This window comes from Triturus cristatus, chromosome 4_2 (genome assembly GCF_964204655.1).
Source record: "Triturus cristatus chromosome 4_2, aTriCri1.1, whole genome shotgun sequence".
In the NCBI taxonomy this organism is placed as follows: Eukaryota; Metazoa; Chordata; class Amphibia; order Caudata; family Salamandridae; genus Triturus; species Triturus cristatus.
The window spans coordinates 183,087,960-183,114,452 of NC_140586.1; the positions used below are offsets into that span (position 1 = coordinate 183,087,960).

The 26,493-nt window shown below is 46.5% G+C and overlaps 1 protein-coding gene across 4 annotated transcripts in view; it reads right to left on the reverse strand.

Annotated features, from left to right (window-relative positions):
* LOC146833312 (pentraxin fusion protein-like) overlaps window positions 1-26,493 on the reverse strand; it is a 213,326-nt gene that overhangs the window by 162,809 nt on the left and 24,024 nt on the right. For all 4 annotated transcript variants that reach the window (XM_085601030.1, XM_085601028.1, XM_085601032.1 and 1 more), the window contains exons 2-7: window positions 18,150-18,176; window positions 16,557-16,589; window positions 14,472-14,504; window positions 14,060-14,345; window positions 12,067-12,227; window positions 8,712-8,753 (exon numbers count right to left, since the gene is read on the reverse strand). In XM_085601030.1, the coding sequence (XP_085457156.1) occupies window positions 8,712-8,753; window positions 12,067-12,227; window positions 14,060-14,345; window positions 14,472-14,504; window positions 16,557-16,589; window positions 18,150-18,176 (582 nt within the window). The remainder of the gene's footprint in view (window positions 1-8,711; window positions 8,754-12,066; window positions 12,228-14,059; window positions 14,346-14,471; window positions 14,505-16,556; window positions 16,590-18,149; window positions 18,177-26,493) is intronic.

Consider the following 26,493-nt stretch of genomic DNA (forward strand, 5'->3'; position numbering starts at 1 on the left):
GATGCTCATTGTCATCCTTCAACTTTTTTTCTTTTCATTCATTGAAACCTGTGGGGTGCAGACGCTTATTGGACGATAAATTGCTAAGCATATGAGTTTTGAGTAGCGGATGCACACCTTCCCTTGTCTTCTTGTTTTAATTCCTGTTGAAACTGCCAATGTATCTGCGTGCAAGCAGTACTGTGAATCGTCCCGTCACAGTATTTAATCAAGATGCTGAAAAAGAGGTTCCGCTTTGAGCGGCCCCAGATTAAGGATGAACATGACTAATTTGATGGTTTAATATGGATCACTTGGTTTAGTGTGAATATTCAGCGTACTGAAAAGTTGGTCTGAGAATTTTCTCCTTTAAGCTGTGCAGCAGTTGGGGCCGCTCAAAGCGGAACCTCTTTTTCAGCGCTTTTCATGAGTGGCATTTCCATGTGAGATATGCCAATCCCACTGTTACCAATGGAATGGGTTTGGCCCAGCAAATCCATTGATAGGAAACATCATGAGGCTGCACCACTGCAATCACCTTGTTGCAGTTTGAGATACCTGCGAGCCCCATCCCCATGCTATCTTAAGTGAAGAGCCAGCCTCCTCAGTAGGGGTACTCATAGGGCTTCCTTGCTACCTGGGCAGCGAGAACCCGTAGGTGTCTGCCCAGCCTAGTGGGGGTGAAAGACCTCCTCTGGGGGGCCTGTGCTTGCTAAGTGCCATCCAAAGTACACACGCAAAAGCACTCTCTGAGAACTGCAGCGGCAGGTTAGACATAGGTTTGAAATATGAAGTCCTTGCAAATGCGCACACAGGCTAGCCCGAGCAGGCCGATCACATAGGTTAAGCCCACCCAAGGTGTAAGTGCGCACCCAGGCTTCAATGGCAGGCCTGACCTATGTTTACAAACATCAGGTTCGCACCACTTCTTTACCCATGTGTAGTAAGGGTGTGTGCACTTTCACACTGTGGTACAGTGAGAAAGAGCCCTGAATTTAAGGCTACATATGAGAACCAACAACCCCACAAGTTGTGGTGTCCATTGGTCATCTGGCTGCCATTGGGCAACCGGACTCATGCTAGGCACTTTCCCATTTCCCATTTCCTTTTTTTTTATTTTTTTTATTGCAACCTTAGACATTACATTGAAAATTCAATCCAGTTTTAAACATAAGACATAAAGCATAAATAATGGTCACAAATCAGAAATTATATACAGAATATCGAAGGATTCGGGAGAATAATTCATTAAATATAATTTAACAGAATTGAACATAATTCATTTATACAGATCTATTATTGTTACTCCACATCTCAATTGGTTTCCAAATCTTGTTACCCAAGGCCCTAGCCGTCTTGCCTTTACAGGCAAAAATCGCCCTCTCTTGGTTGTACATGCCTAACAACCGGCCAAGCCAGACCTGAAAGCTAGGGGCATCTAAATCCTTCCAACGAGCTGTAAGAATTATCCTATAAACCGCCGTCCCCAAAAAAAGACATGTTTCCTCCTCCTTAGTGTGTTTCAGTGTGTTATCATAGCCCAAGATATATAAAGTGGAGGATTCAGCTACTGAGTGCCCAAACACTTCCTGCCAGAAACCTGCTATCATACCTCTCAGCTCTATAAGTTTATCACACTCATATAGCATATGAAGTAGATGTGCTCCAGTTTTACCACATCTCGGACATTCGGAGGTTGCTCTTTTCCCCCAAGAGTGAAGTTTGGCGGGTGCAAAATACAGATCAAATATGGTCTTATATAGCTGAGCTTTCATATTAGAGGCCACAAACACCTTCATTGTGAGGGTTAGAGACATATAAATATCCACATTAGGGTTATTCAGTTTGCTTGACCACCTCTCTTCCCTATATTCAAGATCGTCCCGTTGGCTTTCAATTAGAATATCGTATAGGGTACCAATCCTGGTTGTACGTTTGGCCATACAATCAAATAGGGGGATATTATCCAAAGAATACTCAGCACTTTTTATGTTCAAGATCGTATTGGTTTGAATAAATTTAAATACACTATTATCTGGGATCGAAAATTTACTTTGCAGCATTTGAAATCTATTTCCATTCCCAGGCAATAAGAAATCACCTATCGTTAATACTCCTGAGTATTCCCATCTTCTAGATATATTATCATACATTTCTGCTGGTAATATTGTAGAGTGCCATAGCGAGGTATATTTATTGTATTTAGGAATATTTAAGTGCCTCGTAGTTTTCCTCCAGATTCCCCAAGCACTGGATAAGATCTTGAACTTAACTTTCTTATAGTATGAGGGTTCCAGCTGCTTTACCAAGAGGCCATTAGCCTTATCCCCAATAACCAATTCGTAAATAGAAGGTATATACTTATCCCTTATTACTTTTTCAGGTATTTTAACAAAGAATAATACAGTCATCTGTTGAAGCATGGTTGCCCACAGATAGAATCCCAAATTGGGAATTGACAAGCCCCCTCTTATAGCTGGAAGAGAGTGGTACCGGATAGATCTCCTTATCTTCCCATAGCCCCAGACAAACTTAGCCATCTGGGATTCCAGGGCCTTAATGATTTCCCATTTCCAATGCTTTATTCGACAATTTTTGTCATAAAAGCAACACACACATACAATATTTTAAGACAATAAATATTCTGAATTCTAAAACATTAAAAACAGATTAAACATGATAGCTGCCGAATACATTACACATAAAAGTAAAAAAAGGAAACTTTCCCTTTCCCTTATTTGTTAAAAGCCCAATGTTCAATCAAAATTAACCTGATCCAATTACGACAGAAGGTAACTTGGCCATATTACTAGGGCCAAGACAGTCAGACAATCTGAGACAACGCCCTGAATCTAATGGACCAAGCCCAACCTAAGAACTTAGCCATGGCTATTGCTATAGGCTGTGATGGATCCGTGGTGAGTATTCTTAAGGCCTCTTCATGCTTCCTAAAACCCAAAATCTTGCAGATAGGTATAACCCACTTAACGCAAGGTTTCTTGTATAGTGGACAAAAGAACAACAAATGGCTAATTGTTTCATCTTTGTCGGAACATTTTGGGCAAGTTTTCTTGTTAACCCCAACCCAATTACCATTAAATGATCTAACTGGTAGGGTACCAATCCTCAGTTGGAAGTATAACTTCCTGTCAAATGGTTTCTCAATGAAGTCCCAATAGTCTTCTAAGGCAGGCTTTGACTTCAATTCAAGAAACCGACCAGACAGATCTTTTAAAGCACCCTTAGCACGCATTGATGCCATTGTCAAATCCCAATACAACTCCTTTAAAGCCTTCTTAGAGGGAAAGGAAGCATTTTGGGGGTCCTCCCAAAGTTCAATCAAGCCTAAATTCACCAACAGTGACCTTATTTCCCCCAGCCATTTAATCCTATGGTGATGATCTGTGTCCATCACATCTTTTAGACCTTTTGCGTAATGTGAGAGTTCGGCCGTGCACCACAATCTTCTCCAATATAAGAGAGGGCAGAGTTTGGCCAAATCCCTTATAGGTTTCCTACCCATATCAAGTAATAATGGACACGTAGGAGTACTTTGAGGGACACCGATAACCTTTCGAAAAAATGAATTTTCAGCAACGGTTAAGGTGGATAAATTCTGGAACCCCCAAAGTTCGGCACCATAAAGACTAGAACTTAGGACTTTAAGGGGCTGATTGGCTTGGTGAAGCAGGTATTAAAGTTAGCTGCAAGGATCCCAGCCTGTTGCTTATGCTTCAGAGTAGCTGTATTGATTTGCTTTGACCAGCTCATATCTGACTGAAGCATAACCCCTAGATAAGTAAAAGCATCTACTTTCTCAAGAGGTACGTTATTCATAAAAACCTAGGCACTTTCATAGTGCCACAGCGCACACTGGACCATCCTGGTTGGCCAGTGGCAGGGGTCCCGCTTGTCATGACAGGCAGATGATTCGTTTCACCCCCTCAGCTGAGCGCCACTTCCTACATTACATTGGAAGGGTTGTGCCCTTCCACACTGCACCCACAGTGGGGAAAGGCTCCGGCCCTGTGGCCGTAAAGGGGCCACGACAACCTTGGGAGGAGATTCTCATAGAGGGGGACTAACCTCCAGGATAGGGGGACCCCACCTAGGGGTTCTCCCCTGTTTGGGCAGCGATCCCACTCAGACTCACACCCGGCCGCTCCCCTACCCTGAGCTTCACCCCTTGGGAAATAGCCTATGGTGGCTCTGGCAGTATGGGAGGCCCCCTCCGGGTTGACTCGTGTGTAACAACGCCAACCTGGGTAGGAGACATAATGGTCCGGCGAATCCTAGGGGACATGGTCAGTTCCACATCCCCCGACTCGCCAATGCCACACCCACCCTGGGTATGTAGTGTACCCTTCCAGAGGGCACTCGCTAGGACAACACTTAACCCCATCGTGCAATCACACCTCTCCTACCCTGGGTGGGAAGTGTTCTCATACCATCCCATGGCAGTGCAGTGAGAGCAGGTTCTGTGTTCTAGAATCACAAACAGAGAGTAGGCGAAGACTAGGAGGTAGAAAGCAGCAAAAGGTTTTGGGGTTATTCCCTTAAGCATGCCATGTCCAACACAAGAGATACCGATGTCACAGGACCATGAGACCATCCATAGGAATGCTGCCATTTTCCTTGGACCCCAAACTGTTTACGGCCTTTTCAGAGCTGATGAGTCAGTAATTAAAGAGCCCCAAACATGACAAGTCTCTGAAGAGGCCCCCATTGGACTTGTATTCTCTGCTGACTGGACTGATAGTCATTCTTTCGTTGGAGAATTGTAGGAGGTCATGGACAGGGATTTTTCAGTGAGAGAGGCACGGGCTACACTCCCTTCCTCGCAAGCTTGTGCCTCTGGCAGCTGTGACTGATCAAACGCTCTCCTAGAGACAAATACAGACGTCTTCCTTCTGGCCTCATGGGAATCATCATCATCATCATCTCCCAGCTTCCTAATCAGCTCCCCCAACTTCGATCCAAACTAAGTCGACCCACTGAAGGCCAAATGCTAGTAAGAATTTCTGGAAATGATCAGATGTCCTTGTGCGCATCTACATATGATAAGTAAGTAGATACCGAAGAACCAGATGCCACCACTGCTGCACACAAGTAAATAAAGGATATATCGGACAGGAACCTCAATTGTCGTTTCTTTCTAGATGGCATCTTTTTGCAGTCATTGCCTTGATGCATATCTCCAACCAATGTCTGAAAGTTTCTAAGAAGACATTGTAGGATGCACGTTGAGTTAGTATTGGCACCACTAGAAACGTTAGATGTTGCATATGCTATTTCCATTACTATCTCTACCTACTTCTTATCCAACATATGAGGAAGAGGCATCCTGAGAAATTATGAATTCTTGTCACAAAAATTCGGTCATCAAGGAAGCCACTTTTATCCCAGAGGAAAAAGTAATCGAACCTTTCTGGGCGATATTGATGGTCAGGAATCTTGAAAAAATGGATCTATCCTTATCTTTCCACTCCCTGCTGAGTATTGCACTGTGTAGCAGCAAACTTTCCGGCTCCTTTCTTTGATATTGCAAGAAATGCCTCCTCATTCCTGAGGTACAGAGTCGTGAAAGGCAAGATTCATTCAATTTGCTGTGGCACCCTTAGATGATTCAGTTCCTAGTATATATCTCCTCTTGAGCCTCCTGAATGGTCAATTCTTGGTCCTGATGATCTTCCTACCCGTGTTGCTTCGGGGCTCTTTAAAGCAGCTGGCAAAATATTATTACTATTTCAGGAGTAACACTGCAGGCAGCCCTTCAGGAGCTGCTACTAAATCCTCCCCCTCTCAGGACTTGAGAAAGCAGTTACATCCAAATCCACGTTTGTGTTTCTAAGCATGCTTTTGTACTCCATTAGAAGTACTATGGTGAGTCTCTTGCAAAAACTGCTCTGCTGCCTCTCAAAAACTGACCAATGTTTCCAGTATTAGTCAGTTCTTATAGTCCAGCGGCGGCTCCTCGGCTAAGGAGGAAGAGCGTCGCCCCACTGCTTTTGAGCAATGAAAAATGAAAAATAAAATGATAAAAACAGAGGTTATTTTCATTTTATTTTTCCTCCCTTTCTTCCTGCAGCTGAGACGAGGGCAGGCCTGCCATTCCGGTACGTTGACACAGCCGAAGGAAGAAGGAGGAGGAGTGGTGACACTGCTTCAAGTGTGCATGACAGTTTGGCCTTAGACAGTCTGTCTAAGGCCGGCCAAACCGTCATGCGCACTTCGATCTCTCCACCTGAACGAGCTGTGCTTTACAAGCAGAGCATCAGAGTACCTTAGTGAGCGCCTAACAAAAGCTCTCACACCAATGATGGCGCTGCGCTCATGCTGGGTAATACCAGCATGAGAGCAGCGTCTGGAATGGCGTTGGGGATCCTGTGACATGCTGGGAGCCGAGGAGCAGAGGCCAGAAGACCACCAACGCTACAGAATGCAGGGAAGCATTATTGTTTTATTTATTTCCCCCAGTCTGCTCCTGCGCTGCCCTCCCCGTGCTGCTCTCCTCCAATCTGCCACATCACTTAAGTGCAGTAGCAGCCGCCACTGATAGTAACAGAACTTCCACGTCTCTGTATTATCACCAGATCATGCTGAATGAAGGTCCTGCTCTAAGAGAACAGGAGCACTATAAGCAACAACCCTTATTCCCCCTGATCAATTACTAAGAAAAAGTCCAACCTTGAAGTTGAGTTGGGTTACTTAGACAGTAGATATCGCTTCAGTAGGACCTCATTGGCATAAGAATGAAAATATACTTGCAAATAAAGGAGCGACAGCTAGAGCGCAGCTGCTCAACAGAAACAAGAAGCAAACAGTTTGAGAAGTTGATGTTTGCCTACCAAGCATGCTGGGAAGGCATGACATCCTCTAGACAGAGAAAGAAACAGGAAGTCCCTCAGGAAGGAGGGTGGCGCTTAGCTGGCTTCAACTAAGAATTAGCGATTTAAGTGTTGGAGATTTTGGAATTAGCTGAGCTAGGTAAACCCTGACATTAGGATGAGGAGGACTGGGACAAGGAAGATGGACTAGGCTACTCAGTAATTGTGGCTGTTGCCTTTCACTAGCCTGTTGGGAAAGCGAATGTTTTTCACGGAGGCTTTTAACTCTGACACATTTAGGCTACTGTGCAATAGTAGAAGTTCTGAGCTATGAGTGTACCATCCAAGGACTCTCACCTGTGCTAATGGCCAAAGCACTCATGTTGAGGTTGGTGGCTTGTGCGATCCCTACTTTGGCCATACCCCAGAAGGTGGAAACTTGAATGGCAGGCATTAGAGCTGAATGAGGTACTGATGACTTCTACAATTGAGTTTGGATGGAACCTCTGTTATGTCTTACATTCTCCAGAGTACGTCTCGCTTGACGCGCAGATAGCATTCAGAGTAGAGTACCCTAGTTGGATCGTCTGAGCGGTAAGATCGTTTGCCGACAGCTGGCTGGCAGCTCCCTCCCTGTTGGATTAGTATGCATTTTAAAATGAAGCTCATTTTCTCACCTATTACGGATGCTCCTATTATTTTAGCCTCATATATTGTTCTCAGACGAGAAAGAAGACACACTTTCTCCAGAAAGAATTCATTCTTTTGATACGTCCTGTCATTTGATTGGTTAATGGATTTATGGATTCACTCTTCAAACCATCTATTTTGGAGCGTTCAAGACATGGATGCACAGTTGCTGATGGATTCTCAGTTTGAATAGTGAATATTAGCGTGGCTTGGTTGATAGAATGCAAAAGGAACAAATGATGGACAGAATGCTGAACAATGCAAACATTCACGCGCACTCACAAAGATCAGGGTTTAATCTATCGTTCTTTAGCTCACTTCGCCATCGCAGTTTGGACCCAGCCATATGAAAATCAATCTTGACCCTGTCCCTCAAGGGAACAATTCCTCCCGAATTGCCCAGCCGGGTCCTCCCTGGAACGTTGAAGGAATTGCATGCTCGATTCAACGTTCTTTGAATTCACGTTTTGGTGGCTGCAGTAACTGGCCTGCTTTACGGCTGAGTCTGCTTTCTTGTATGCTTACTTTCCAGATTCACATTTAAGTTTTCTAGATCACGTAAGTTACCAGTATCTCGTAATAGAAATATGTAATTCCTTTAATAAACCGTAGTGTTCCAAAGTTCCATTATGTGTTGGCGTGTTTGATTTATGAAAATTTCGAGTACATCATTTATCCTTTTTTCGTTATTAAACATAAACAACTGAATCTTATGATCAATTTACTGCAGATCCTTTTCAGTTAATGGTTCACTATGTTTAGTTATTTAGGGCCATATGTACAAACACATTTTCCCATAGACACAGAATGGGTAAAACCTTTTGATACATTTGACACTTAGTGATTCAGATATTGAATGTATCATACGTTTGGTTCATGTGTAAAACGTGCATTTTTTGTGTTTGTTTACCTTATAGGGTTACAATTGTTAATGTTGTTTCTGTTTTTAAAGTCGTTGTGTAGCCGAATGGCGAGATTTGTGAAAAGGCAAAAAGGAGAGTCGACAGAGAAGATCCTAGGAATTGCACACGCAGACATCGTTCACCTGCTACTGATGCAGAAAACTATGGACAGACAGAAGTGTTCACACATCGAATGTGTGCATTGAACGGTTTGTTTGGTATCTTCTCTTTTGACGCATGGGTTTGAAAGCCTGATGCATTCTTTGAGTTATAAAGATTTGCGCCTTCTCTCCTGCTGCCCTTTAGGACTTACTTGTCTCTTTCTCCTCGCTCTCCTCTATAGGCTCTTCAATATCTGTTGGAAAAGACAAAGGGAGAATCTCTGTTAGGTGATTATTTGGCAGTCAATGACTCCTCGCTTCAGCGAAGAGACTGTCCTCCAGACCACAGATCGACTTACCTCTCAATTCTGACAGTAAGTCATGCAAAGCCATAGAAGCCTGACAGGAGTGGCCGCCAGTGCTCTGTTCTGAAAGCTAGTATGGGCACTTGTTGGGCCACTGTGGGGGCAAGCTTAAACACAGATGAAAGCAGCGCCCATATAGGCCACTTTAGTGTATGACATTCCGTGCAACTTGGGAGATCCTAACACTAGCTGTCAGTCACAAAATAAACAGACCATGAAGGCTTGCATCTGACTGACAACCTGCTTGGTCTCCTGCAGACAGCCACCCCGCAGATAGCTGGGGCCAGTTTGGCCCCAGCTATCACTCCAGTTTCCCTTCTCTACCAGCAGAACGGATGTGCATGGTCTGCATTCCCATTCCTGCTGTCCCTCTCTCAAACTAGGCAGTGGTGGCTAGCAAGTCAAGTCAAGTCAAAAAACTTTATTTCGACTTCAAGCCATAAAAGTTCATAAAATAGTATTTACAACAGGAAAGAATTAATCAAGAATAAAACCATGGTGCTGAATATAAGTACAGTCCTTAATCCATAATACATAAGAGTAAAAACAGATTAAAAAGAAAGGAGAATGATATCGATAAAATTTCCTTAATGAGGTAGTAATTGCCTTCTGATTAACCACATAGAAAAAAGAAATTTGGAGATCGCAATAACATAAACGGGGGTCGAATCGTATTTTAACAACCTGAAAAGATCTCTATGATTCGAAACCCCTAAATTCTTAGCTAGCTGGATTATCCATTTTCTACGTGGGATTTTATATGCCGGACAGAAGATTATTGTATGAACCTCGGTTTCATCAATGGCACCGCACCCAGGACAGGATTGTGTGATTGAGCCAGCCCATTTGTTAGTTCTTGAATGGAGGGGAAGGGACCCGTATCTAAATTGTAGGTATAATTTTTTGGCAATTACCGGGTGAATCAGATCTATTGCGGGCTCAAATCGATACCCAAGCTTGGCCTCGAGAAAAACCGAGGTCAAGTTTGGAGTATTAGCCGATCGTATGATCTGAGTCAGCTTGTATTCCTCCAGGATTTTTGCCAATGCTCTTTTTGGGAGAGAGGAGCAAGTGGCCTCAGGTAAGAGCCATAGGTCTTCTCTCCCAATCTCCCTAAGAAATTTTTTAACATAGGCTAACCAGGGAATAGTGCCTGCCCTAGGTAGCAATAGAATGGACTTCAGTTCCTCCTGAAAGTTAACAAGTTCGGGAGTGCTCCATAATCGTCGCCAGTACATTACAGGTCTGGAGGAGACCATGTCCGCAATTGGTTGGATGCCCAAGTCCATCCTAAGTGGCTGAATAGGAGTGCTTGTCGGTAATGCAAACAAATGTCTAAAAAAACGATTTTCTGATTTGGTTAAAATCAAAACTGGATTATGGCCCCATAGTTCAGCACCATATGCTGCCACCCCCCTAGCCTGAGATTTGTAGATCTCCACCAGAGGGCTAATTAATTTTAGATGACTATTTTTAAACATCTTTAAAATCCCCCCTGATATCTGGACAAGTTTTAAATTTACTTTGGAGATCTGGGTGGCCCAAGTCATTTTGTTATTAAGGGTCAAACCCAGATAATCAAAAGTATTCACCCGTTCCAGTTGCAGGCCGTCCAGTTTTGGTATTGGACGATTGGTGGTTTCTGCATGAAACACCATGTATTTGGTCTTATTCACGTTGATGATTAGATTCCTTTTCCTGCAAAAGGAGGCAAAGCCATCCAGGACTCTAACCATACCCATGGGTGACCTGCAAAAGGAGGCAAAGCCATCCAGGACTCTAACCATACCCATGGGTGAACTCTAACCATACCGTGGTGGCTAGCTTAAAAAAGACAGGTGGGGTTTGAAACCTCACAACTCACCATTAATTCGTGAGCTCCACCGATGCAGAACTTCTGTTTGCAGTCGACGAGCAGGAAAAGTAAAGACTTCCTTCCTGCTCATGGAACGCAACTCCAACCAATCCTGAAGCTTCTCTCATGCTGTGGAAGCAGCTCCAGGATTGGTGGGAGCAGGCTCAGCCAGCACTCACTTTGAGGCTGGGGGCCTGTGCCAGCAACCCTCAGGCTGTTTCACAGCCTTTGGATTGGCTGTCACCAGACGGCTGGCCAATCCGTCATATGCATTGTAGACCAGTGCTGTAATCCTGCATGTGCAGGATTCAGCTCTGCCCCCACCCTTGCGCTGTACACAGCACAAGCTGGTGCAGTGGCAAATAAATAAAATGGCATTGACATGCCATTTTATTTATTTATGTTTGCCTGCTGCGTACGCAGCAGACGGGGTGACGCTCCTCTGCTGTCAAGAAGGAGCCGCCCCTGAAACTAGGTACAGTCGGTGTGGGGCAGATCATTCACACTGATGGATTCTCACTGCTGGAGCCAGACCACCCAACTCAAGAAGGCGCTCAAGGCATTGGCACCATTCTTCATTTAAATTCCAGTGGCAAGAACCTTGGGTGGACACCTGCACAAAGAATAAAAAACTACCCCTGCTGCCTCTCCTCCTATACTTAGCCATCTTATACAGCCTGAGAGCAATGTGGGCACTATACAGGCCACACAAATATAAAAAGGCTCTGGTTACAAATGAAAAATCCACAAAAACTTTCTTCTGTGAGGATTTATCGTAGAATCCACTTAGTGTCTGTGCTCTCAAATGGAGAGTAGCCCCACAGGGCTGTTGTGTGGGTGCAGTCTGTTCCTGCATATGCCTTCTAGTCCTAATTTGCTGTTGTGCGGGTGCCCTCTGTTCCTGAATATGCCCGCTATTCCTAGTTTGGGTTTCTGTTTCATTAACACCGGGCGCTCTCTGGTTTTCTGCAGAAACTGATGAGGTGTTTCCTGGTGACCTAATTGAACCCCTGTTGTCCCTGATGCAGTGGTTTCCAGTACCCTCTGTGTCTCCTGGTACAATGGTTCCTTGGACCCATTTTGTGCCCCAGTGCAGTGGGTCCTGGTACCCAGTAGTGTTGAAGTGCAGACATTCCTGTGCCATCTCTTTCCCTTGCTTTCTCTCATATATCCCTTCCTGGTGCCACATCTAGTTTTAGAGCCCATGATGCATCGGTTCCTGGTGCCACAGGCTATATCCTGGCATCCTTGAGGTATAGGCTACTGGTGCCCCCTTTATGTCCAAGTACAGTTCTTAATGGTGCCTCCACTCCCCCCTCCCCCCAGGCGATGCTCCCAGGCACTCACCGGTAGCATTGTCCGGGGATGGAACTCCATGTACTTGCACTTCGCAGAGGGTGAGATAGCCCACATGTCCTGGGATGGTGACGGTCACATAGCGCCCCTTCATTCCAGTGCAATTCAGATTCACAGTCTCCCCCAGACCCAAGGAGGGGATTTTAGCACACCTGAGGGACAAGAGAGAAGTCAGTTGGTGATAGGTGTGGGAGGCAGCATCCTTGTCTCTTGAGGGCAGCTCTGAGAGAGGCCCCCAGAGTGCTCATCTGTGCCAGGAGTCTCTTCTAGAAGACCAGAGGGTGGATTCCTAATTTGGGGTTCCCATCCTCCTGATCTGTATTTGAAGTCTCATGCTGGGGTAGGTCAGGAGGTGGATTCTTGAGCTTTGTAAAAGCATCTTGTGCTGCGGCATTATGTACATTTCCGCCTAGGGTGCCGAGTGACGCTATTAGTTTTTTCTCCAGAAGATTCATGTTGCGCTATGCTAGGGGATGAGTTCCTTCTCTGGGTCCTGTGTGGCGATCTGAGCCTGAAGCCTCTCATGTTACTCTTAAGTAGGGTGACCAGATTTTGAGAACCAAAAACCGAGACACGCTAGAAATAAAAGTAAAACTAAAGCCTTTAGTCTTACTTTTATATCTGGCCTGTCCCAGTGTTTGCGTAGCCTTGTAAATATGTGCATATATATTATATATAAATATATATATATATATATATATACACACACACACACACACACACATACATACACATGTCTACCTACACAACCATACAAGGCAGGCGCGTAATGCCCATAGGGCTCAAAGGGCTTCAGCCGCCCCCACTGTTGTGTATGTCATCCCGGACTGAGACCGCTTTCCGGGCACACACACAGACAGTTTTTGAGCTGCTTTGGGCTGGCTGGGCTGACGTCCGTCTTATTGCAACCGCACCCGAAGACTTCACAGATCTTTAAAAGACCATTTACTTGTTAATGAGGTTTTGTTATTTTTCCACCCCTTCCTAGAGTCCCCGCATCTCCACTCTGCCTTTTGCTGGAAGAATTAGGCACCACACCCTGAAATTTGTTTTAGCCCCCCCCCCCCCCCCAAAAAAAAATGTGGCTCCAGTTGCACTTCTGATGCAAGGCTACATTAACTTAACATTATTGATGGCAGGACCTCCACCCTATGCCCCCAGCCCTTCTCCCCACCCTGTCCCCCCTCAGCAGGGAGCATGCAGCCGAACTGCTCTTGTGCTGCCTGATGGAAACAGAATAAATTGCTTATTTTTTTCATTCTTCTGAAGCGCCTGTGTAAGTAAGCATACCTTCCGATACTTCTTTCAATTACCTGAACCTTTTACCAAAATGCGGGACATTTATTCAAAATAAAGAAATGTGCCGAGACAGTCCACCGAAAACCGGGACTGTCTGGGGAAAACTGGGCCCTCTGGTCACCCTACTCAAAGGCTCGATTCCCGCCCAACGATTCTGGCTGTGCACATCTGTGCCAGTAGTCTCATGTCATGCCAGAGGCTGGATCCCTCTCCTAGGATCCTTATTATTGATTTCTGTCTTGGAAATGAGAGTCTTGTTGCTTTACCATATGGTGATTTCCTGCCCTAGGTTATAACAGGAGGGAGTGGATTCCTGCCCTTGGATACCCAAGGTCATTATCTGCCATAAAACAGGTCAGGGATTAGATTGCCACCAACGGGCGCCTGGTGTGCAGATCTTTGTCAGAAGCCTCTCACTGTGCTATGCCAGAGAGGGGATTCATACCACCCCCCCCCCCCCCCCGGCAAGTGTGTAGCTCAGATGGTGCAGTGTTTAAGTGGTATTCAGACCCATTTTAGCTCAATTGAGGCTCTATTAACTACCCAAATTGGGACATGCAAGATCCATTTGCTTGCTTGCTTTAGATCTCATAATTCCTTTGCCCTATGGTCCCTCATGTGCAGATCTGCCTCAGATGGCTTCTCTCAGTACAAAGCTCCTCCCCCAACACCTTACCCGCTTTACCTGCGGTTCCTCGTGCCACCATCTTTGTCCGAGTTCCCGACCCGCACCTCAGTTCCATTGAGGCGATCACTACAGCAGTCGCCCCGGTTGAGTATCACCACAAAAGATATCTGGTAGACACGACCAAGGTCAACCATCCACCATGGCTCGATATCCAGGTCAGTGTGAGAGCAGGTGTTTTTTAGGTAGTTGGTGATCAAGGAGCCATCAATAGCATTGGCCGAGGCTCCAAACTTGTCATAGGTACTAGACTGGCTGGTGGTGCCATTCAGGGCCACATTGGGATCTAAGATAAAAATGGGACAGAAAGTTCACAAACTGGGATCGAAGGTAGAAAATTAAGACAGAGGTCACAAACTCACAACTGTTCCTCATTCTATTGACATCATGCAGGTGTATGCCTTATTGTTACCTGTCGTGGAAAGCTCCGGAGAGTGAGCCACCTCTGCAAAAAAAAAAAATTGTTTCAGCATGTGGTGCAACTTATGCCACTCCCTCCACTCCTAGCCACCACAAATAGAAAAACATGCGTGTTGCACCGTAGTCCTTCATGTTCAGCAAAACCTCTGGGTGTTGGAGAAATAGGGCTTGCACCCACTCTCCACCGAAAGTCACCTGGGTCATGTGGCACATGCTGCCTATCCGGTGAATCCCCCATTCTCTACTTGCTCTCACAAGTCTCTTCACTCAACTGTCAAGGCCACAGCCTCCCACACTCTTGTTTAAGCCCGCACGGCCACCACCATCATCCCACACCCCCTCACCTCAGCCCTTAAGGCAAGAACCTCGTCTCCGGTTCTTAATTTGTAAATAAATAAGTGCCAGGGCTCTCGTCAGTAGGCCACTGCAGCTTGCACCACACATGGCCCTGCCAGCTCTGCCAATGATAGTGACAACATAACTTCCAACCATTACACTCCTACAAGTGTGACAATTCGGACTATTCAAGGCCCCCAAAGCTATAATATAGGCTTGGGTGGCAGGTAATACTCATTTTTAATGTATATTGAATTAATAATTGACTATTGTTGTGGTCATCTCTAAATTAGACAGGCAGCGCCACCATGTGGCAGTTTGTCTCAAGCGCCGGTGTTGACAATTAAGTGCCGGTACTGACCACCGGAAACCACCTGCTCAAATTAAGCACTGCTCATCTCACACGCATATCATCTTGCTTGCCAACAGAGGTGTGTGTGTGTGAGTGAGAAGTATGTGTGTTTTTTCCTCTCTCTCTCTCTGACCAGTACCTCTATAGACATATATGTGTCTTTATTGTGTGGTGTCATGTGTGCATATGGTTTGCTCTGTATGTGTGTAGGTTGTGCAGTCTGTAGTGCACGTGGTGTTCAACTCATCGCATGCATGTAGAAGTATTGTGTCTTTTGTGTATGTGTGTGTGTGTACATGTATGTTTATGGTGTGATGTGTGAACATATTTGGCACGTTGTATGTTAAAGGTAGTGCATTATGTGTGAGCGTACAGTGTTTAGGGCTTGATCAATGGGTGTTTTTGTGCATCTGGGTGCTGTCTCATGGGTACGTGCCACATTCGTGGGACACTGAAGGGGCTTGTTTTGAGATGAATAGTGGGATAATTGTGTCTATCCACTGCTTCACACTGAAGGAAGTATGATGTTTGAAGAGAGAGCATTAACATTTATGTCTTTAAAAAAGGCTGTAATCATCTGCGTGTAGAGGATGCGTTGGCGCGGACTAGGGGGCAGATTTACAAGCCCCCTGCGCCACCAGTATGTCACTTTTCGTGACATACTGGTAGCGTATTTTCCTGCTCCATATGCACAAGGACAGGAAAAGCCATCCTGCGTGGCTTTCCCTGTCCTTGTAAATATGGCCCCTTAACAGACAGCACTTTCCGGGAAAGGGGTGTTGCTGTGGGTGTTCCCACGCAACACCCATGGAACAAGACACATTTCCAGATTTACAAGGAATCGTAAATCTGGAAATGTGTCTGAATGCTACGCCACCCTAGGGGTGGCGTAGTGAGGCGTAACGAGAAGAAATGTTTTCATTTCTCATCGTTTTTTCCTCTTTCAATGTTCGCTGCATTCTACAGCACACATTGAAAGAGGAAAATGCCTGTAGTGATTGCTTTTGTGCAGGAAGTTGCCCCTTCTTGCACAAAAACAATCTCCCCATGTCGCAGACATCCTTGCACCATGGTGCAAGGTTGCCTGCTCCGGCGCATGGCAGCTGTTTGAGAGCCAGCTCAGGGGAGAGCACAGGAATGCAACATATCCTTGTAAATATGTTTCATTCCTGTGCTTTGGAAGTGCCGCAGCGTGGCGCAGCCAAAGGGCTCGCTGTGCCACACTGCGGCACTTCCTCGTAAATCTGTCCCTGTATGTTTATATGAAGTGTAGCTTGTTTTTGTGATATGTGTGTCTTTGGGGTGTGATGTGATTGTTTCTGCTGGAGTAACTTAGTACGATCTCACGGTGCGGATGAATGCATTATTGACCTCATCCTCCATACTCACCTTCCTCAGAATCAATCCATCTACCATTAGGCGCTGTGAAAAATATAAAGGAGAGAGAGTTATGGACTGGGGTCTCAGAGAACCAGCCCCCCAATACTCTTCACTAAAGTCCTAAATAAAGAGAGTAAAGGAGAAAGAACTGTGCAGATGGAAGAAGGGTAAGACAGTGAAAGAGAATAAAAGATAAGTGCAGATGGAGGAAGTATAGGACAGTGGAAGAGCATAAAAGACAGGTGCAAATGGAGGAAGGGTAAGACAGTGGAAGAGAATGAATGAAAAGTGCAAATGGAGGAAGTATAGGACAGTGGAAGAGAATACAAGATAAGAGCAAATGGAGGAAGGGTAAGACAGTGGAAGAGAATGAAAGATAAAGACAGAGAGATGGGAAATGAGTATAACAGTTGAGTATGTCATTTTGTGTGTTACATCGAGAACATTCACATTCTCAGTCCCTTTGCTGGCATCTCCTTAAGACAATGTAAACAGTCTCTGTGCCCAGTGGATGTCAGCTCCGGGATCTTCTCTGTACCTGTCCTATGAAAAAGCTACAGTCGCCACACTGTTCAGTCATTACTGGGAGGATCCTGGTTGGCAAAGGCCAATAGCCTGTTAAGTATATGAATGTGGGTCCTGGGCATATACATACCCATTTTCCCGTGCAGGGTGTTCTGGCTTCCTGGGCATGAGTGAAAAACTGGCTGGCCTGTTGACCTTCTGTAAATCTTTTACATCCCCAGACCGGACCTGTCTTTCTGTTCCTTCAGTTCTCATTTTTTGTAGTGAGTGGGCTGTTTCTACTAAGTTTAGGATGGGGCACGTGGTGGAGGGCAGTTGTTTCAGACTTTTGAAATTCAGGTTTCATAAGCATAAGCTTCTCTATTTGTTCTCCTATGTGTGCTGTGTGACTGCTGGTAGCCGTTTTAGCTCTCTAGTTGGCGATTTTGCCACAACTGGTGGCCATTTTGTCCCAGTTTGTATGCAGGCCTTTTTGGCTGGACTTGCAGTCATTTGGTCTCCCTCAAGTAATTTGTAATTTGTATTTGTATATGGGTGTCTTTTCCTGAGATCTTCCCTTTATTTGCAATTGGTATGTTTCCCTGAGATCTCGCCGATTTATAACATGTGTGAGTGTCTGTTCAATGTCCTCTACCCCAGTACTCCGCTGTGGGAAACTCTGCGACAGACAGTAGCAGTTGGCAAAAAAGGGACTCCTCCCAGCCTTTCCATGACTGTCTGTAGTGCTGAATTGATGGCCTAATGTCACGTGTGGGTCTAGCACTGCAGTAACACTAAGCTATAGAAAGTAGATTCTAAGGTGCAAGGATGAGAACTTTAGGCCTGATTCACAAACGACCTCCGCACTTGTGGCAGTGGCCCCACAGTCGTGGGAGTCTCCGCATTCGGGGCAGATTCTCCCCTAAGAGAATTTTCATTTCAGAGATTCCACCGAAAGTGCGTAGACTCCCCCCGTGGCTGTGGGGCCTCTGCCACAAGTGCAGAGGCCTTTTGTGAATCAGGCCCCAAATTTCTGGTACTGTTACATATTAAAGTGCTAGAACAACGTTATGTGGTGGTACTGTGTCACATACTCACGGAAATCATAATAATAGTTCCAAGGTCCTGAAAAAAAGAGAAAATGACAGAGGGTCAGGAAATGGGCACTGCCTGTGACTCCTTAGACTTGTGAATGATCCAAAACATACATTCCATTGTCACCATAGCCCTTTCAGATTATGTGGATTCAGACCTTTCCATTTCTCAGAATAAACTTTCTGAAGCAGGCATGCTTACCTATAGGCCACACTACTATGTACTCTACTTGAGCTTTTGGTTGCTTCAGATTTTGCCTCCCAATCTGGAGGCAACACCAGATGTATCCTCCAGGACAGGATGAAATGTTCCAGCATAGGCCTCAAGCCTAGCCCAAACCTTGTTTACTGTATTCTTCCACAAACTCGCTTTCAGTAAACAGGCCTTTAAATCTTGTTCTTGTCTTGTCACTTTTGCGGTGCATTCAAAAACAGAGGTCAAATGTCAAGCACTCTCTTCCGAGGGAGCTTGGTGTTTACTTTTCTTTCTCTGACTTCGAGGTGAAAGAATGTATGTGCAATGCTTCTGAGTATTCATGTAAGAGGAGTGTGTAGAATGGTTTTTTTCTAGCACATTTAAAAAAAAAATGAACTGTGCTGATGTTTCAGAATAAACCAGAATTAGTACAACTGAAGCAATTTTTTTTGTAATTCTGAAATATGGTGGAAACAAATTTTTGAATATAATCAGAACACATCAATACACTAGGTGATGACATTTGAACACATTATTGTTTGTGTGCAGTGTAATGTCTTGTGTATGATAGAGCTCGGGACCCCTTTGGTCCCTAACAGGCTCTGTAGTCTGGTGACATAAGTGATTGGGTGTGGTTAATAAAATTCATGACGCAGTACGTGTCAGTTACCAGTTACACTCTGAGAAATAGATGTGTATAACTGAGCTCCATGTGAGGCATAATTCATTTACATCTACGAGACTGGGGAGGATGCTACAACTGGTGACGAGATAGAGAATATGTAAACCCAGCAACCCGGAGAGTCAAGAGTGCTTTCCCAGAGATTTTGCAGAGGCCCAGCAAACTGTTCAAGCGTGCCACGTGCTAGTCAGTTGAAGTGAAGACTCAAGGGTTGGCGTATGTGGAGTCAAAGTGCAACTCCAGCCAGTACAAGACCTTCAAAGAAAGTGAAGGGCCCATGGAAAGTTACATTTATCATCATCAGAATATTGCTAATACATCTGAGATAAGACATGTGATTCTACAATTTAACAGAGAGCTATCAGTCATGCAGTCTGGAACCATCAAAGGCAGTATCAACCAGGTACAGGAAGCGCAACAGGCGGCGACAGCCAGTTGAAAGAGAACGCTGTGAGCAGTAGCAGATAAGCACAAAGAAGCACTAAGAGGCAGAGATCAACCAGGTGTAAGAAAACAACCCAAGCGTAAGCATGGGGGCTGTGCATTCCAGTCCCGCCCATTGAAGTAAAGAGCAACATCTCTTGAGGGATGTAGAAACTGAAAACTCAAAAAAGCTGATTGTCATCTAATTCTTCATCGAGAGATTCTTCAACATCACTGATAAGGGACAGTAAAGATGGGTGTGCAATGTCAATACTGACCACTGAAAGACGTGCACATATAGTTTTGGCTTCCTGCATGGAAGAATACAATTCGGAAAAGGATTAACAAGTGAAATCTTGAAATTCCTATGGACACTGTACTAAAATCAAACTGAAGGTCAATGGTTGCTATATACCGTTCTTATTCATGTTTATTATGCTTTTTTTTAATGTCAATATGCATTTGTTACCTTCCTTCCACCCTTTTGTAAAGCACTCTGATATCCTTCGGGATCTTGTTCGCGCTATATGAAACTTTATAAATAAATAAATAAATAAATTATAGACAGTGGTGCATCAATAACCATTATGCCAGCCAAAGTATACACCTGTGCAGCCTTGACACTATTGCAAAGTCAAGGTTCATTTTTGGCAAATATTAAATATAAAAAATCAAAGGTACAAGCCTCAATTCATGTCCTTCAGGGCACTTTGTCAAGTGCCTGTCTACTCAGTTTCAGCACTGCTGCTGACATGGGACTAATTTCTGTGAATTTTAATATTAGTGCTCATCACGACATAGTGAATGAGTTTCCGTTCTTGTTTCATGGATTAGGAAAACTTAAGGCAATGAAAGTGCAGCTCCACATTATTAAGGACATCCGTCATATTGCTCAATGACAGTCGAATTGCCTTTCATCTACAAGAGGCTGTTAAAAAAAGAAACTGAGACTTTTCTAAAACATGATATCATTGAGTGGTCCAGGGGCGTAACACAGGCCCCCGCAGCCCCCGCGGTGCGGGGGGCCCGAGCTGCAGGGGGCCCCCTCAGCAGTGTTGCAAGATTGGGCCATTTTCCCACTCAAATGGGCGATACTTTTCCCATTTGTGCGGGGAAATACCTCTCCTGGCGGAGTGCAGAAACTTGGGCTTTGTTTTTCCCTGTGCTGTGTGCGCAAGATTTAGACTGCGCCGCCAAATGATTGCGTAGCTCCCGAACTCAGCAGAGCAGGGCTGTCAATCATCCATATAGCGCGAAAGCGCTACCTATGACGGCCCTGCTGAATGGTGCTGTCCTGACCCCAAGAGAGTCTGGACCAATGGGGAAACCAGGAACAGCAACAAGCAAGGCCTGTCCAAAAGTTACAGTACTTGCGACCAATCACATAGGGCAACATTCTGAGCCAGTGGAGGATAACGGCCCTCGGTCGCTCATAATTAGAGGACGTCCATCTGGCCATGCTTTATATTGTCCGACGAGCAAAGGATCTACAGGCTGAGCAATGCGGTACCCAGGACCTGTCACGACTACCTCTTTTCTGGGTACGTATCACTCGAAGCTCATCACTCACGTCACCCGTTTATCACGCATGTGGTGAAGATGCTTTCAGCTCTTTTAGCAGGCTTATTTATGTCAGTGTTCATAGGTATCAAGAAAACCGAATTTCTTCCATCTTAACATCGTAAAGCGAAGTCTATGCGGTGACGCCATCTGCTTGAATAGATTCTACCTACATACAGATCATTGCATTCATGTGACTGCAGGAATACCACTCAATCCCACATGCAATCTCCCACTTCAACAGTGTTACACTCTACCATAGGTCCAGGGTTTTAAGTGGGGTGAAAAAGGTGGGGTGGGGGTGATCGTGAACGTGGTTAAAGAAGCCTAACTTATTCCTTTACAAGAGGCGTGGCTTATGTGGTGAAGGGCGCAGTTAAAAACACGTATCGTACAGCATTCCGCCTGACTAGCATTTGAGTCTTTCTCTTGAGTTTTCTGGTATATGCTCCCAGACACGTCACGCTATAACGAACATGTGGTTTAAACAAGCCTGACCTATTGGCCTTCTAAATTGCCTGTTTGAAGTATCAGATAAATGAGTAACAATGATATAGTTGTGGAAAGTTAGACTTGAAAATGTTTCAGTTTCAACTCAGATAATATGAGCCTGCAAATGAAACATTACTGAGGTCTGTGGACGAGTAGTGGTCTGCAGAGTGTCCCAGTCAACCATGTTCTTCCCTGCACATCACTTTACTCTGCAGCCTCTCTTTGAGACACTTTCACCCGTTTCCTCCCCACATCTTGCAGAAATCCTCCATCTGCATATTGCACACCTCATTACCTCCTCGTCCAGTCTTCCTCGCCACAGTATTCACCAATGAGCCTCCGGCTCCACACAGAACTCCAAGTAACTTAAAATAGCAGCGCTCTAGTCTCCCTTCCCTCCTCCAACATGGCCCCCAGTGGCTTCAGCCAATCCCATAAAGGGATACAAACCAGCCAGCCCGATCTGTTCTTTTTTTCTGCACTTCTCCGAGTGCTGCGTTGCCTGTGTTGACCGGTGGTGTCATCAGGTGAGTGGGGCTGGGTTCCTGCTTCAGCGGTCCCGTTATGCCCTTGGGTATTTAGTTTGGGGGTAGTAGTGTGTTTTTCCTCGATTGTTTTGTTTAAATTGTCGTGTTGTACCTCCTGCTACTGCCTTTAAAGCCGCTGGTCCTGCTTTAGCGGACTTTCAGTGGCGTTCGTCTTGTTTTTTTGCCTGTGTCGTTCGGTGACACTGACGATCCCTCGTGGTCTGTTTAGTTTCCCGGCCGCGCGTCCTGCTCAGCGGACATAGCGCGGCCGGATGCCTTTGATCTGGGGGCCCGAGGCTCCCGGTCGCATTAATTGCCTGCTATTCCTGGCGCGTGTGCGTGCTGCGGGGGCGGGTAGCTCCCGTAGGCATTTCTTTACCGGCTTCTTCGTGGTGAGTTCCTTGTTGTTCAAATCTGTCTCGGTCCTCGCTTGCTGGGTATGTGGACATGCGCGCGGCTGTTTCTCCTCCCTTTATGGTTGGTTTGTCTGATTACGGGTTCTGGCTGGTTTGGTTACCTAGCAACCCAGGGGCCTTTTAAGCCAGGCGTGTTGTCTTCTCCTCTGCCTGTGTTCTCTTCGTGCGTTCACTGGTGTGTTGCTGTTATGGAGAGTGGTTCTGTTCCTGATTCTGCTCCTGGGGCTTCTGGTTCTGGTATCCAGATCCCGTCTCTGGATGTGTTACAGCAGATGATCAATTCTGCTGTTGCTGCTGCTATGCAAAGTCAGACGCCTGTTCCTCCTGCGAAGCGGGCTAAGGTGGATGTGGCTGCGGCTGCTGATTCTGACATGGAGGAGGATGTTGATGTCAGAGGTCGTTTTGTGCAGGGTGCCGACCTGAAGGAGGTGCTGGGTCACATTAGAGAGAACTTGGTGTTTCCTACTTCTGTTGTTCCTCTGGATGACGATCTCTTTGCGCAATACCAGCGTCCTGTGCCTGATTCTTTGCCTTTACACTCTTCGGTCTTGAAGGTCCTGGAGAATGAATGGAAAGATGTGGACAGAGGCTCCTTTCCACGCTTTTTGAGTAAACGGTACCCGCTGCAGGACTTTGATGTGAAATTCCCTTCTTCGGTGAAGGTTGATTCCTTGTTGGCCAGCCTGGTGTCTCATGGAAATGTAGTGTCTGAGGATTCTTCTCCTGCTGACCCGGTTGACCGTAAAGTGGATGGTGCGGTGAAACGCACTTTTGCGGCTGCTAATTTCTCTATCAGGGCTGCTGCCTATGCGTCTTACACTATCCAATCCTTGCTTAAGGATTTTCAGTCTCTGTCTGAATTGATGGACCAGGGGGAGGATGTTTCTTCTACCCTGGCGATGATGGAGCAACAAGTGCGGTTGCTTTCGGATGTCTCCTTTGACTCTTTAGGGGCTGCGGCTTCCGCTGCTGGGTCTTCGGTGGCTGCGAGGCGACTGTTGTGGCTTCGTTCGTGGAAGGCTGATGCTGCGCAGAAAAACCTCCTGATGAAGATTCCTTTTTCTGGGGTTAAACTTTTTGGGTCACTGATGGATGACATGGTTAAGAAGACGGCGGAGGACCGTAAGCTACTGGCTCCTGAGCGAGCGGGTCACTTCCGTTCGTTTGGTCCTCAGAGAGCTTTTGGCCCTTCTCGGAGGGGTCGAGCTGGTCAGCCCTTTCGTGGGAGGGGGCGTGGCCGGGGTGCTCCTTCCTTTGGTAAAACCCGGTTCTCCGGTTCCTCTTCCTCCTCCACTCCTGCACCAAAGTCGTGACTGGATCGCTCCTGGTATGGGTCCGGTTGGGGGTCGCCTCCGTTTCTTCCTGGAGTCTTGGAGACGGTCTGTTTCGGACAAATGGGTGCTGCAGGTGGTTTCAGAGGGTTTGCGGATTGGATTTATCCTACCTCCGCCAGACTATTTCAGGGCTACTCCTTGTCCCAGAGATCCGGTAAGGAGATTGGCGCTTTTGGACGGCATCGAATCACTGGTGGTAAAGGGTGCGGTGGTTCCTGTTCCCGCCGATCAGTTGGGGTTGGGTGTGTATTCCATCCTATTTCTGGTGTCGAAGCGCACTGGAGATCTTCGCCCGGTGATGGACCTGAAGTGGGTGAATACTTACGTACCTCACAAAAAGTTCAAGATGGTTTCCCTTCCGTTGATCCTTCCTCTGATATCTCAGGGCGACTTCCTTGCTTCGATAGACTTGAGGGATGCTTATCTACATGTCCCGGTTCATCCGGATTCTCAGAAGTTTCTCCGGTTTTGCGTGATGGGTCAGCATTACCAATTCCAGGTACTGCCATTTGGACTCTGCTCTGCTCCCAGGGTCTTTACTAAGGTTCTGGCTCCTCTTATTGGCCTTTTGCATGGGGAGGGCATTAGTGTGTTTCCTTATCTGGACGACATTTTAATTTCTACTTCTTCTCTTCCCAAGGCGGAGTTGCATGTCAAGAGGGTGTGCCATGTCCTGGAACGTCATGGGTTCCTGGTGAATGTACCGAAGTCCTCCCTGGTTCCTGCACAGGAATTGACTTTCATTGGGGCTCTGTTCAGGACTCGGTTGGGTATGGTGTTCCTTCCTCCTCCCAGGATTCTGTCCCTGATGTCTGCTGTTCGTGCCCTGTTGGTGGGACTGTCTCATCCTGTGAGCCTATGGCTGAGGGTTCAGGGTCTGATGTCGGCGTCATTGTTGACGGTGCCGTGGGCTCGCCTACACATGTACCCGGTGGTATCGCACATTTTGTCGCATTGGGACCCCTGTTCCCTGGATATGAATGTTTTGATTCCTATGTCGGAAGAGGTTCGGGTGGTCCTGAGTTGGTGGTTGGACGAAGGTCATCTGTCCAGGGGCCGCCCGTTTCTGATTGTTCCCACCCGCGTGGTCACTACCGATGCCAGCCTGCTGGGGTGGGGTGCGACTCTGGGGAATTCGACGACTCAGGGGGTTTGGCCTCAGTCGGTGTTGTCATGTTCCTCCAACTACAAGGAGCTGAAAGCCGTCCTCCTGGGTTTGTTGGATTTCTCGAATCTGGTTCAGGGTCACCATGTGCAAGTTCGAACGGACTATCAGGTTGTGATGTCATATATAAACCATCAGGGAGGGTGCAGGGTTCAGTCCCTCTGTTGCCTCGGCCGTCGGATTTGTTGTTGGGCGGAGTTGAATCTGGAGTCCCTGTCTGCCATTTATCTTCCTGGCGCGGAGAACACTGTGGCGGATTGTCTGAGCCGGGTGTTTCCCTCCATGGGCTCTTTGTCCCTGACGCCTGTGCTTTTCAGGAGGTTGCGACGGATGTTTGGTTGTCCGATTGTCGACCTCTTTGCTTCCCAGGACAATTTCAAGATCCGTTGCTATTGCACAATTATGCCTTGCCGGGATGCTTGGAGGGTGGATGCCCTGTCGTTCCCTTGGCCGAAGGGTCTGTTGTATGCCTTTCCTCCTGTTCCCCTGATTCCGGCGGTCTTGCAGAAGATCAAGAGGGAGGGAACCTTTGTGCTTCTCATTGCTCCGGGTTGGATGCGTCGCCCTTGGTATCCCCTGATGTTGGAATTAGCTGTGTCTCCGGGGTGGGCCTTGCCATTCAGTCCTTACCCTCTGTTGGGCCCTCCTCTTCCTCTGCCTGTGTTCCGGTCCTTGGGTCTGCGGGCCTGGCTCTTGAGAGGGATTCGTTGATGCGAACTGGCTGTTCCTTGGCTGTAGCTGGGGTCATTCAGCAATCCAGGAGACCTTCCACCCTTAAGTCCTATGCTAAACACTGGGATAATTTTGTTTCTTGGTGTCTGGGTCGCGATCTGTCGGTGGCTTCTTTGGATCCGGCTCGCATTTTGGATTTTTTGAATGATGGGTTTGTGCTAGGCTTGGCCATTTCGACTCTTCGGGCTCAGTGGGCTGCGATTCAGGCGTTCCGTGTCCTTCCTTTGATTTCTGTTTCACCTTTGGTTGCTAGACTTTTTAAGTCTCTATCTTTCCAACGCCCCCGTCCTATTATGTGTCCTCCACCTTGGGACCTGCCTTTGGTTTTGCGCTCCTTGCAATTGGCTCCGTTCGAGCCTTTGGAGTCGGTGGAGTTGAAGTTTTTGACACTCAAGGTGGTGTTTCTTGTGGCGATTGCTTCTGCCAGACGTATGTCATGTCATGTCAAGGTACTTATAGAGCGCACTGTCACCAGACGGCCACCTTGCGGTGTCGCCTTTGCGGTTTCCTGGCGCTGATACTCATACCGCTGTGGAACCCCTCCTGGCTTTCCCTGTGAAGTGTCCACTCCTGGGCACCCCCAGGGTGAAGCCAGGCATCCTTAGCGCTGTTGGGGCCGGTGTGGAGGCTAAGCAAGCTATTGCCCAGAGTTGCAGCGTGGGACCCATGATTAGAATAGGCACCGAGGCGAGAATAGACAGGTCAGAGGAAATTGAGCCTGAGCCCCGCCGAGGCGGGAATCGAACCCTGGTCCCTGGCCAGAACTCTGCTTCAGGGTCTGCCACTCTAACCATTGAGCCACACTCCTCCACAATGGGGGT